Source organism: Passer domesticus, chromosome 17 (genome assembly GCF_036417665.1).
Source record: "Passer domesticus isolate bPasDom1 chromosome 17, bPasDom1.hap1, whole genome shotgun sequence".
Lineage (NCBI taxonomy): Eukaryota > Metazoa > Chordata > Aves > Passeriformes > Passeridae > Passer > Passer domesticus.
Genome location: NC_087490.1, coordinates 11,326,368 through 11,340,891, shown reverse-complemented (window position 1 = coordinate 11,340,891; position 14,524 = coordinate 11,326,368). Strand labels below are relative to the sequence as shown.

At 41.3% G+C, this 14,524-nt stretch overlaps 1 protein-coding gene across 2 annotated transcripts in view; it reads right to left on the bottom strand.

The window, feature by feature from the left end:
* Positions 1-14,524, bottom strand: part of ATP2A2 (ATPase sarcoplasmic/endoplasmic reticulum Ca2+ transporting 2) — a 41,732-nt gene that overhangs the window by 20,280 nt on the left and 6,928 nt on the right. For both annotated transcript variants that reach the window (XR_010348893.1, XM_064393161.1), the window contains exons 4-5: positions 12,878-12,982; positions 9,312-9,450 (exon numbers count right to left, since the gene is read on the bottom strand). Coding sequence is in view for 1 of the 2 variants with exons in the window: in XM_064393161.1 (XP_064249231.1) it covers positions 9,312-9,450; positions 12,878-12,982 (244 nt within the window). In the remaining variant the exon portion in view is untranslated. The remainder of the gene's footprint in view (positions 1-9,311; positions 9,451-12,877; positions 12,983-14,524) is intronic.

Below are 14,524 nucleotides of genomic sequence, written 5' to 3'. Positions count from 1 at the left end.
CATATTAATGAGGCACATTTCTGATTCACATGAAGGGATTCTACATTCTGCATGTCAATACTGCTAATTAACACATGATTGAACACTCCTAATGTAATTTAACACTGCAAGCATTCAAGTGTCAGCTATATTATTATAAAATAATGCAAAGAAATAAAGAAGGGTGAATAACTAACTCAAGACAGCTGATCTTTTTCAGTAGGTGGAATCTGTGTCTCTGCAGTGAAATTAAAATAAGCTGCAATTCCTGCAGGAACTGCTTATGCAATCAGCAGCAACAATGCACATTAAGAAATAATATCATGAAAAGCTCCACAGTGGTGTCACAGCCTTGGCTCATCCAACCCTGGAGTGCAAAACTGGGAACAAAACCCTGAAGAGGAGAATGAAGTGCTACTTCAAACGTTAGGAAAACTTGCCCCATGTGACTTCCTGTAAATTCAGAGTAACTCCAACCACTAAAACCAGCAGAATATTGTAGAGTTTTGTCTGTAGAGTCTGATGTGTGTTTTCATGAGCATGTCTGTATGAAGGGACAAAAAAGCAGCCACAAATGTGTCATTATACCATGTGAATACTAATTTAAGCCACAATGCCCTTGAGCAGCAAGAGAAAATAGCCTTAGACAAACGGTGACCTAGGCCAAAAAAGGCAAAACTATTCCATTGCTGTGCTGGTGCCTGAGCAGGGTTATTTGCAGACACAGAAGCAGCTGCTGGGCAGAGAGGGCTGGACAGGCCAAGCCCGGTGTGCTCAGAGCTCTGGCAACCTGCACAAGCATCCTCAGAGCAGGGCAGAAGTGCAGCCACCACGCCTGGCAGCACTGCTGCAGATGCACAACACAAGAGAGATGGTCAAAAAACAACTCAGAGCAGGGCAGAACTGCAGCCACCACGCCTGGCAGCACTGCTGCAGATGCACAACACAAGAGAGATGGTCAAAAAACAATCTTCAAACTTCCAAGCAACTGGACAGAACATATGGCAAAGTTCACCAGTGATTTTCTAACCTACTTCTGAGCTGCTCCAAGTTGTTCAAACTCAATATTCACAAGACTTAAACCCCTCTAACAGACTGTTGATACTCAACATCACTATTTCCATGAAAACTACTACTGCTGTTATCAACTGCCTGAATCACCAGAACTGAAGTGTTAAATTTATTATGACAGGGCAGCTTTATACATTTATCTCAACGATTTAAGGTAAGACACATTATTCACTCACCCTCTCTGTCTGGGAAGGCTGTGGTAAAATATTCAAGGCATTTCCAATAGGCAGGAAAGCTGCATGTCAGGGTCAATTACAGAGACATTTTAAACAGCTCTTTGCAAAATAACAAATATGAGACTAAGTCATTTGTAGTCTTGAATATCCTTTCAAGAGCACAACTGAAACTGAATATAAATAGGAAGTCATCCTATGACAGAGAGGAACCACAGGACATTTTCAGTGAGCAGTGTACTACAGATCTCATCTACAAAGAGAAGGCTTTTTTAATATATACTTTAAAACAGGAAAAAAATGGGAGGTTGTTGCTGTTTTTTGGAAGGCTTTTAAAAATTAATACAATTCAGTCCACAGAACCAGTGGAAGTAATACCCAAGGCTTGAAAGAAATGAGAAAGTGATTACGTGTTTGTGTAGCTCAGCACAGAGCTGCTACAGTAAATGATAATTCCATAGTCTGACATCTGAAATAAAAAGTCAGTTGCAGAAATATTTTCATCCATTATTTCAACCCAAATTTTTAATCCTAAATAGTCCCTTGATTTCTACAACAGCTCTGAAGAAATAAAATAAGCTGCTTTCAAAACTGCCCAGGTACATGCTCTGAAACATAATGTAGCCAAATACAAAACTCCTGATTAAAACAGCCCCACCAGCTCCAGCACTGACTGCTGCTTGCAGGACAGAGAGAAGGGTTTGGTTTGAACCACTGCAGCTTTACCCACAGAATTTTAGAATTTTAATACAGAGCTTCAGCACACAATAAATGAGTCTGTGTAAAAACAACCTGGTCATGAAAGGGGGTTAAAAAGATAAATATCCATTTTATTTAACTGTGCATGAGCCTGCACTGAAACAGACAATTTGCAATTTCTGCTCCTTGGTAGAAATTGGAGCAGTACTTTGTTGCAATAGGAATTTCAAGTTTATGTCAATTGGTTTTTCACTGTAAACAGGGATAATTTAGTACTTCCAGACACTGGGTTCTTCAGCCACCTAACCAGCAATGTTCCCTTCCAAAATTCCCACTGCTGACACCCAACACTGCAGCCGTCTCAAGCTCCCAGCCCTTTTGCTCCTGCCCCCAGAGCTGTGGCAGTGTTATGGATCCAGTTCCTTCCATATGAACAATCAGATATTTGATTTTTGCACAGTCCAACCCTGCTTCCCACAGACCTGTCCCAATTTGACTTCAAGTACAGAATGTTTTATTAAGCAACCTGAGTCCCAATTTTACCCTTGGCACTTACCAGTCCTACAGTGAAATGATCACTACCTGGGTGTTTCAGGCAAAGGCAGATCAGTATTTCAGCACTGATATCCCTTTCAATACTTTACCAGTTTCCAGCATAGCAATAAAATTAAATATTTCATTGCAGAATTCTGTCAGACAATGGTTTGAGACAGTCCCTGGGAGACCTCTACAGCCAAAATACAATATTAATTTTGCAGGCTATGGCAGTCTGTGCTTTCAGCAGCCCAGGAAGATGGGCAGCAGTGATGGGACACATTCTGTGAACAATGAAGGTGGAGGGAAATAACTATTAAAGCTGAGTGGATTTCAGTATTTTTAGTTACTTCTGGGTACTAAAAAAGAACCTTAGACTACAACAGGACCATACTCATCTTTCAAGTCTCAAATTATCAGACCACATCTCAATACAGTCTGTTGAGATGCATATTCCAGATTTTCTAATCAAAACTGCTGGTGGCAGTGGGCTCAGGAAGCAACATCAACTGTACCCCAAAAGCCACTATGCTACAGAACAGCCCTCAGAACAAAACTGAGGCTTGAAATGTGTACTTTGAACACCAACATCAGCTCTGTTAACTCTGACCCCTCACACCCTGGAGACCTGCTCAGGTTTACAGGCAGGGACACCATAAAAAGCTTTGCTTCTTTTTTATGTTCATGTGTTACAAGAACAACTCCTCTTCTTTGCAAGGAAAGTGATCTGTTTGCAGCAAGTCCCTCTTTGTGATCACAGCAAATGGAAGCAATTCCTCCTGTAGATAGCAGAGAGCTGTTCACATACAACATGTACCTCACACTTTATTTGTGTTTATCATTAACCAAAGCCAGCGTCACCCTGGATCTGCTATCAGCACACTGGGGCTGGAACTGGACTTTATTGTAATAAAGATTATCAGTACAGCTCCAATCATTCTATAGTTGAACAGTTTTTGAACACAAACAGTTCCTACAACTGAGTAAAAGCATCCCCAAATTGCCAAAACCCACCAAATTTTAAGAATTGAAATGAACAGATTTAAAATAAGGGATGCTTCACACTTCAATCACAGAACTGAGGATTTTCTGAGTGTTGAGATGAGTATTGCTGGGGACAGTAACATCTAAAGCTCACACCTGAACAGAATGGTTTGCTTTTATTTAGAGGTAGAGCTGCTCCAGAATAAAAACTGGTTTTTGTATTAAACTTGCTTAAGACAAGCTCAGCTCCTCTTTCCCCCTTGTACAAACTCATCTTCCCATCGTGCTTGATTTCCTCAGACCATCAGAAACACAATTTTTCTTCTGTAGTAACAGCTTTTAAGTGTTTAACACTTCCTGAACAGGCCATAATAAAATGGTACCAAAAATCAGAAGCTCTACAAAACAGGAACATAATTGAGCACATCTACACTTTCATACAAGGCCAAGAATATCAAAGTGTCAAAATTAGAAGAGAGATTATGAACCAAATTTTAAATCTGAGTTTCCACTCCAAACCAGGAAGGTAAAATTTATTTTCCATCGAGACAGATACACAGCAAAGGTCCAGCAGTTGTAACCATAGCAGTAAAACAGCACTTGCTTTTAACAACAAGGAGACAGAAAAATACATTTAAATTAATTTTTTGCATTAGACAATGTGCATGAAACAGCCTCTATCATCCACCTTCTACACTCTGGGTAAACAGAAAATATCCCCAGAGCTTACTGTGGAGTGTATGCAAGGTGTGAGTATCCTAACCCAGGAGCTGTTCAAGGTAGAGATTAAGAAAAATTTAAACAACACATACATAATGTTTTCTTTTAAAGGAAAGCCAAAAGGAGAGGAAAAGCTTTGCTTGCTAGGAGCAAAGTATTTCCAGGTAAAAACCAAGGTTGAGAAAAATGGAGATACTGTGTTAAACAGTACCTAAGACTCAAATTTTTCTTAAACTTGTTTCTTTTCATTCTCTAAAAACAGACCTGTCACTCTCTCTGAAGGGGGCACCAGAACATTAGATAAGATGTGCTGATGGACAGGGACCCTGCTTCTAAGTCTGCACTCATTTCTAAACCACATTTGTCTAGTTTTAGCTTTTAATTAGTGGATCTATTTATACCACTGCCTACTAGATGGAAAACTCTTGTGATCAGCCTATAAAAATATCTAATAGAAAGAACAGACTGGGAAGTTAAGCTTCAACTTAAGCCAGGTCAGGTAGAGAACAACAACTTCTGCACACCAAAGCTGAAGCCCTGTTTCCAAGTTATGCTGCATTTGGGTAGGAGAAGAAGTAAGTCAGAATTCTGGAAAGTGCAGCAAAGTTTCAAGTGCAAGTTTTCCTCAGCCTTAAAAAAAACAACCAAAAAAACTCACAAAAAAGAGCTTCCTTTGCCAGGGTAATACAGGAGAAACTGAACATTACCTTCATCTCCCAAGCTTTCTGTTCAGTACTATTTGTCCTTATAATAAAACCCACTCAGTATCAGCTCTGTCAGAGTACAGAATATCAGCTATGTTCTCAATTTTCAAGCAACTAAACCAGAATTAGTTTTGCTATTTTTACCAAAGAGTTTGGTAACTCTGAAGGAAAATGCTACAAGAATTGGGATAAAAATTGGCAATGTGTTTTGCAATGTTTCCAATGTGTGTTAAAAGTGACACAAGTTTAGGCTGTGCCCTGAGCTGAACCTCACACAACTCCAGACTCAGTGAAGTATGGAATGGACTTTGGAGTGTGTCTGGTTATCCCCAAGCTGCCTCTGATGTGCTGGCCAAAATGTTCACTGAAGCTCACAGATTTATGCACTACTTGTACATGTATTTATTAACCACTGATCTTACTTTCCTCTCTTTTCTGGTTCAAAAGTAGTACTTCAGGAAAAAAAAAGGCAAAATATGTGCTTTAAAACCCAGACCCAACATTTTGCACCTGGCAAGGGAACACCCACAGTATTTGCAGTAATTTTTTCCCCACCAAGAGAAGCTCTCAGCTGTTTGCTTCAGGACAGCCTCCAGCAGGTCTCTGTTCTGGGCTTAAGCCCCCCTCCATCCTTTTCTTTATCTTTTCCAATCTCAGTACTTTCCCAGAAAAAGTAAACCTGCATCTCTAGCAGCGAGTCTGAAATCCCAGATGTTTTGGAATATGACCTGCAAAATCCATGTTTTCAGTTGTACCATAAGGGAGAACCTGGAGCTCTTCACAACCACTTGGGAGTGACACAATTCACATCAAGAATCTTCCTTCCTGACCTTCTTCAGCCCAAAATTCATCTTTATTTTATTATAAGGCACCCAAGAATCCTGAAGTGCTCTGAAGTTGGAACTAAAAGCCTTGCAGTAGTTCTTGCCTACTCTGTGCCAGGTATAAAGCAAAGTTTTCTGGAATATACACTAATTTAATTAAGCAACAGCTTCTGGCAACTCTGTTTATATTTTTAACATGTTGAGTACTTACAGAGACAGTAACAGATGACAAGAACCATCCTTCAGAAATTCAGGGAAAAGAGGAACTACTGTGGCTGCGCTTTGGTCATTTACTGACTGCAACTATTGAACTTTCATTTATTAAATTACAGAAACTCAGACACAGTATCTGCTCCAGAAATTTTAGACAGGAAAATAGAGTGGAAGTGAACAAAGGTCATTTCTGCTCCCAAATGTGCTTCTATTAAAAGAATACATGATTTACAACCAGTTTATCCCAATTATTCAGACTAACTTCATACAACTTGTAAGAAGTGGGGCCATGCTATTCTAAATTTCTCTTTAAAATGTCACTTTAACCCAGCAGACAAAAAACTTAACTAAATCAAAGTGTATCTAATCTATGAAGACAGCCCCTGGTTACAGATTTAGAGCGTACCCTGCAATTAACTCCAGCTTCTACAACAACATGATAATCCATTTAAAGGCAGGCAAACTGAAAAGCCATGTGAGGACAGCATCTGGCTGTCTGTCACTCCATCAATTCTAGGAAAGACTGCAGCTCAGTAACCACCACACACTACAGCTCTGAGAACCATGCCCACCACAGGTCTGCAAGCAAATTTAAGGCACACTTCCCAAACCTGTGACCCCACCACCCCTAAGAGCTCCTGCTCATTGTACAATACCTTTCCACCATCTCTGCTGAAGTGAACATGGAGGAAAGTCCTTGTAACAACATGCAGTAAAGAAATAAATATCTGCATGTATCAATAGCAACCTAACAATCCCAACAATGAAGTTATCTCTGTGTCAGACCCACACACAGCTATTTCAAATTAGCAAAGCTGTTACAGCATTAAATACAACTATTTTGCAAGGGATGACTTGTAGAAATTTGCTCACTATTAGTTATCAGCACAGGGGAGAAACCAATCACCTGGCTGCTCATGCCACTGGGCTGGAAGAGATTTGCCTGGACACACGAATGTCACTGGCACTAGGCCAGGAATTCCAGAGGCAGATATGCATCCAGCATGAAGGGCTCTGTCACTTCCCTACATGGCCATCTTTTTGCAAAGCACATGTCAAAGGCCATCGCAGCCCTCCTGCACTTGAGGCACAGGCATGCACAGAGTCTCTCTCACCTCCAGGTCTTGACACCAGTGCTGGGACATGATGCATTTAGTGGCTCTCCTCTGTTTGCTCTGTGGCTTTTCTCAGTTTGATTATAATTAAAACTCATCATTGTCTAGCTACAAGAATTTATTGTTTCAGTGCCAGAAGTTGTGTTGCACTAAAGCACTGATTTCTTTAAACATTCACATGACTTATAATCAACTGCAGCTTCAAGTGAAGGTAATTTAAGTGTATTGTTTGATGCACAAATTTAAGTGAGTATTTTACCCAGAAAAGCTTCTACAATCCATCTACAAGACAAACCACCTATCTTAAAGGACAGTCATAAAACTTGGATATTTTTTGGGTTTCTACATGAGCATACTGGCTTAAGCTTGTCCTTATCTTAAAAAAAAAAAGAATTCTACATATTCTGGGCTATCAGTCATTGTTCTACAAGCAGATTTTAATAATGCAATAGTAACCCCATGATAAAGAGGACACTATGCTGGTTAAAGGCAGCCTGGTGGTACAGGCACATTGGTTATTCCCAGCTCGTTTTTCTCCCTCAGACACAGGCCTTTTAAACAGAGTAATTGATTTTATTGGTACTGACAATATCCAGCAGGTAAGTAAAAGCCCACACATCCCCCAGGTGTTCTCATACAGAATAAAGGCAAAGCTAAATTTGAAGATGAAAACACAATCTGCACCTCTTTTGAAACGGCAGTGAATCAAGGAGAAAGTGTTCTGTGCTCTGTATACATGCCAGAGCATCAAAATCCAGCATTTCTCCTCAGTGATACCCCAAACCAGTGCAAAACACACAGTCATCAACTCCCAATTCTACCAGCTCTGCTTTGAAGTACCAAAAAACACAACCCGAGCGTATTCCCAGGATGAAAACTCCTTCCAAAACCACCATTCCATTGCTGACATTTAAAACCAGGATAAGGATTTGGCCCAGCCATCCCCTGCAGTCTGTAACTGATACAGTTCTGTTTGCCTCAAAAGGACAGGCCAAGCACAGCAGAACAACCCCCCTTGCAGAGCAGGGCAGCGAGGCAGAGCACAGGCACTGACAGGGCATCACAGTGCACCCTTCACTGCACTATCACCACTTTGGCTTTGGACTTGTAGCTGAATTGCCCTGTGCACAAAAAGGGGCTTGAGACAGGGCTCAGCCAACGTTAAAGTTCCTCAAGGAATGAAAGCTGGGCAGGCAGCCAACAGCAACTTCATTCTGAGTGCACACTCTCTTTGCCTGCTAATTAAAACAGGAGGATAGTCAAGTTTAAGGGTATATATTTATCTCCTCTTGAGACAGCTACCACCTCTGAAATCAAAGTGACACGAGTGCAAAGTAAGTTGGATGTACACCCTGCATTGTTCCCAAAGGAAAAATCACTCAGTTAACAGTCGATAATGACCTACAAAATGTGAACATGCAACAGTCCTGACACTCAGCAAGAGCCACCTAGTTTTATCTGGGAAGGAACAGTCAAGCCCAGTTCAGAGAAGAAGTTACTATGGCATCATCACCAAAATGATGGAGTTTTAGCTAGAAGTATGTAACCCTTCTATTTTTGCACTCCTTCCAGACAAAGAAAGCTTCTAGAGCAAAACCAAGATATTACAAAGCTCTAGGCAAAAGTCCAGGCTTTTAAGACTGGCACTGCTAAAGCTTACCCAGGAGAAACAGGGAGCTCTACTCTGCATAGCTCATGTATTTGAGATCTAGACAGCAAATTGTCAGAAGGAGCAATAACGAATTGTGAAAGATGAGAAAACAGTGATGTCATGTGCCAGTCACACTTGCTGAGAGGACAGAAGACATTTGTGAAGAGAAGTTCAAAGGCACTGCTACTACCAGCCTAAGAGCTGGAGAAACACATTCAGATGAAATAACAGACTGTGACCAAAAAAGTCTCTACACTCCCAAACCTAAGGAAACTGCAGACATTTCAACACCAGGAGCAATATCTATTCTGTGAAAAGACAAGCTTTAAGACACTCTGAAACCAGACACTAGAAAACAAAATTTTAAATTTGTGACAAGTGTTAAAACCACAACTCCAATTAAGATGCCTTAGTTTCCGACCTACCAATTAAACTAAGTGGCAATTTGAAAAACAATCCCCTCTGTACACATGCACATTTAAGGTAATTACAGATGAACAGGAGCAAGATTGTTCTTAAGTGAAGCATATACTTAGGAGTGTTAGAAAACTCCCCCCCAGGGCCTCAAATCATTAAGACAAAGCCCCACAACAATTTTACATTAATATGCTAATGCCTGCATGCACCACATCAGTGGCTCTTACCTGCCACTTCCACGATGTCACCTGGGACAATGTCTCTTGCTTTAATCCTCTGGACACTTTTTCTGTCCTGTCGATACACTTTGCCCATCTCTGGTTCATATTCTTTAAGAGCTTCAATAGCATTTTCAGCATTTCTTTCCTAAAAGACAGCAAAAATGTGTAATTTTGAAAGCCCTCAAGGAAAAGAAACCTGTCATATCCGATTTTCCAGAAGCATTATCATATGAATGCTACCAACTCTTCTCAGCTATATTTCTCCACACAGAACATTTCGTGTCCCCTCCCCTCAGGAGGTTGCTGACTGGGAATCATTAGAGTGTAATTCAGGTGTTTGTGGGCCTTTAGAACACAGAAATTGTTTATTTCAATGCTGCAGCATTTTCCATCAAGAATATTCACTGTGCTGTTGCAGGGAGGCCACACAGAGTTCCATGTCACATATGGATGCTTTTTGACATTAAAAAAGCACTAATCAGAATTAAGATTCATGGATGTAGGTGTTGGCTGCTCCTTGGCTGGAGCAGCTTACACTCAGCCTGGAGTGAACCAGCACTGCTGAATTCCATTTACTGACACAAATCAAGGATCAAGTTATGATGAAGCCAACTTATTATCAACTTTATTTCAGCAAATCAAGTCATGCTGAAGTGAAATGAAAGCATACAGTATAAACTTCTCCAGAATCTCCAAACAATTTACAAACTGAGATGAATCCCCCTGCAGGAAAACCTTCTGATTTCCACTAACACATCAGCTTTCCTGTCTCAGCTGCAGCCCTCACTGAGCTCTAGCAGAGATTGGTATCAGCAGAGTGATGCCACCTGGATAAAGAACAACTGCAGAAACCAGCAGCTTATCAGGGCTCCTTCTCCAGCTCTTGGAGAAAGAACTTATTTTCCATTTCCCTGCCTATTGAAAAGAACAAACGTCATTTAGCCCTGATAATTATAGATAATGGTAGAGTGCACAGAGCTTATAGAACATCTGCCCTTCAAATATACATCAGCCTTTCCAGATAATGAAAAATTCCTCCTTGCATGTCAAAGCAGAAACAAAACCATCACAAATTCAAAAGCTGAGGAACTCACTAGTTCCTTGTAACAGTGCAGCTGAAAATGACTGCTACCAAAACTACCTAAAGGAACTAACATTTACATGGCACAGCTCAGGGTCTGGCAGGGCAGATACCAGCACAGAGCCACAAAACTGCAAGCAATACCAGCCCCATATTCCACCAGGTGAATTAATTCTGCTCCTCAGCACTAGAACACCAGCACTGTTTTTCTAATAACTATGAATCACTGTGAGACAAAACCATCAAGCCCCACAAAAGGAAGGCTACTTCAACAGAACTTTTTCTTCAAAATGGAGAAATAAAAACTCAGCATGAATTTTGGCCAGGTGGCCAAGAAGGACAGTGGCACATGGCTTGGAGCAGAAGCAGTGCAGCCAGTAAGATCAGAGCACAGGGATGGGCACTGCTGAGGCACCTCCAGCTCAGTTTTGGGCATCTCGTGACAATAAGGACATGGAGGGGCTGGAGCATGACCAGGGAAGGAAACAGGAGCTGGGGAAGGGTCTGGAGCACCAGGAGCACCTGAGGGAGCTGTGGGGAACTCAGCCTGGAGAAAAGGAGGCTCAGGGGGGACCCTGTCACTCTCTAGAAAAGGAACAGAACAAGAATAAACATCCAAGTTGGACCAGAAATTTAGAATGGGTATTAGCAGCAATTTCTTCACAGAAATGGCTGTCAAGAACCCAAACAGGCTGCTCAGGAAGGTGGATGAATCACCATGCCTGCAGGTATCTAAAATGTACATGTGGCCCTCAGGGACATGGTTTGGTGGTGGCCTTGGCAGTGCTGGGTTAACAGTGTGACTTGACCGTAAAGATCTTTTCCACCCTCAACAATTCCATGATTCAGCTCATTAGCCAGCTCACAGTGCTAGATTGAGTCTTTTTACTGCAGTTTGCCTGAAGTTCTGGTAGCCAGACAAGCCTGCAGGGCCTGGAGCAGTGGCAGGTGCTCCTGGGGAAAGGTGCACGTGAGAGGAAAGGCTGAGCTGTGACTCAGGGCTCACATCTGGTACCTGTAGGAACAGATACTCTTATGGGTGGAGACTGTACTGTGGCTGATTTTCCATGCCCATTAGAACAAGGGAATGAGTCACTTCATCTGGGCAGGCAGCAACTCTTTCACAACGAAGTTCCATGCATATAGAAATATACACAGAGATATACTTTGCTTATTATGACATCAGAAAAAAAATCTGATTATTTCCTACTACAGGGAAACTGCACAAGAAAAATCCTCAAACTATACAGACAGCTTTAGCTTCCATTTCATGCTTAAAATTAGTACCTGCAGAACTGCAACTCACGAGTTTCTAGTTAAACATTAACTCTTGCACAATTACTTTATGAAGACCTGAATATAAAATGTCGTTTAAGGGGGCAGTGCTGTCACCTCTTGACCAACATTATTTCTTCCCTGCACACCTGCTCCAGCAGGGTGGCTCCTGCTAAAAACTGAGTTTTGAGGAACAGTTTTCAGCCAGATCTTCTGGGATAGCACAAAGCAGAGCACAGGAATGGGCACAATGCCACTAAAGCCACTTCTTCCAGCAGGCAGGTTCCTCTCTAACATGTTGTCACCTAGTAACAGGACTCCTCCTCTTAATTTTTGTTATTTTGGCCAGTTTGATATTTTTTAAAACATGAAGCCTCATGCACCAAGACAGCAAGTCATTATGTCAGGCTAGCACTCTCACTTAGGAAAAAAACCCAACAAAACAAACCAATCATACAAAGCACTTACCATAAAAATCCTAGAACATCTTTTACATGCAGGGAAAACCCTCTAACAGAACATCCACTGTCTAAAGTGATGAAATTAGCAAAGTGAAGTGATATGAACATTTTTGTTTTGGCATCTCAGTAAGTGTGATTTTATGTTATGATACTACTGTCTATATGATTTATAAAAAGGCATCAAATTAATGTCACAGCTGACAGTGTAGGAAAAGTTTTATAGTATTTAGATGTTTTCATCAGAAACTTGTGCCTTTTGACAGGCATGCAGTCTTTGGATGTACACTTAACAGGTGACTGAACAGGGAGAATTAATACTGCATTAATAATTTACTAAAACACAACAGCTGTCTCAAGAGGAAACAGAAAAGAAACAAGATTTCAAGTGCTCCATCCTTTGTTCCTTAGTCAGGAAACAAACCACTCCAACTGTTCTTAGCTTTGCAAGGCCTGATTTACTGCCTGAATTCAGGGTTTTATCCTGGCCTGTCTCGTCCATGTGTTCAGCAGTGTGTGGCCAAACACACTGATGGGCATTTTGCCTTTCTGGCAACACTTCTGAAGCTTTCATTTTACCTTTAAGTCAACACTTTCTGTTGAGAAGCTTTATGGTTTGCTGACTCTCAGGAATCCCAAGTTAGCAACACATCCTACTTGCTTTGTAAGAACACCCAACCCTACAGGGTACAGCACTTCCCCTTAAACCATAAAACCCCAAAACATTTGTGATTTGATGCTGTAAAGTGTCTGCATACCTGCCACACTCCCACAATTGCATTGGCTACTAATATAAGTAAGATTACAAAAGGCTCTACAAATGCTGTGATTGTTTCTTCACCTTCTTCAAACCAGGCCAGGACCTGCAAGAGAAACACAGAGATGTAAATTCCTGATTTACACAGACACCTTGCAAACTTTATGCCTGCTAAGTTTCAACTGCTCAGACTTCAGCAGTTTTGGAAACCCCTCAATCTACCAAGTTTGTAGTTTTATAATTCATGAATGACTTGGCAAAATGCAATGGAAAAGGAGGAAAAGAATCTTTACTAAAGCAGTACAAAGTTCATTTTAGAGGCTGCTCTTCTTTTAAAGGAGTAAGCTATTTATCTGGGAAACAATTGCTACTGTTGCTTCAGAAGTGAAAGGAGAAGTTGTGACAACAGTTATGACAATGAAAAAAATTATTTAATTACTGTATAAAACAGGACATGGATTAGTTTGACTACTTAAAACACTAAAACCTTGCCAGAATCTGAATTTTAAGCAAGTTAATTGCCCTTTACCAGTAACTCAGCCATATAAATGAGAACAGCTTTACAAGTTTTCAGTGAGTAGATACAAAAAAAAAAACCAATCATATTTTCATTTAAATACAAATAGTGTCATATTGAAGCATCTAAATGAATGGCAGAGTTATATCTGAAGCTGGATTGTAACCAAGTAGCTGATAAAACTCAAAATTGGATTTTAAAAGATAAATCAAACTTGAGGACTTGCATAAAAGGCTCCACATGGATTTCATTTTAATTCATTTGTTTTAAAAGTGCACTCCAGTGTTAGGTATCTGTCATTCATTTGACTTGAATGTGTCAGGGCCTCTGCAGAGTGCTGGAGGCACTGATGAAAAGCCAAGCTAACATGACCAGAGAGGAAGAGCGTTTTCGTCAACATGTTGAGCAACAGGAAGCCTGGAAAGTGACAGTAAATAGGAACAACGTGTTGAGATAATTAGGGCTGGTAGTCAGGCAACAGCACTCTGAATCACTGGAAGACTGCAGCGAGCAAACTGCTACTGAAGCAAGCCCATGATTCCACCACCATGCTGCTCCGAGCCACTGCTCAATTGTGAGACACTCCAGGATGTCAGAGGAAGGAGCAGCAGCATGAAAGCCTCAAGCAGAAAACAGACTGTCAAGCACATCCAAGGCAACAAGAAATTTTTATTACAAAGGGATAAACTTGTAAGATGCAGGTTGTGATTAATAGGACTGCGCCATTCCAACTGGTAACACAACACTCCGAGGGTCTGTGCAATGCCCCTGCAGAACAGATTTAGTTGGGATCTCCACACCTCAGTGCTCAGCTCCTGCCACTTGCCCTGCTGGGGCAGCGGGACAGGCCCTGCTGTCCCTGCTCACCCCACACACATCCCTGTGCACAGGCAGCCTCCCCTCTGCAGCAGAGCTGCTGCTGCCCGTGGAGCTACAGGAGAGGCCAACGGGGCATTTCCAGATCTCTCAGCGCACACAAGGTCACACGCTGCCAGCAGAATCTGTTTCTTCCCTCCCTTTATTTATTGGAATTCTGTAGAGCCCACTTTGCTTCCAAACAAAGCAAATAAATTCAATTATGTTGTGATGTGCTTATCTGAGCAGGCACTACAAAGTTAACTGGAATAAAAC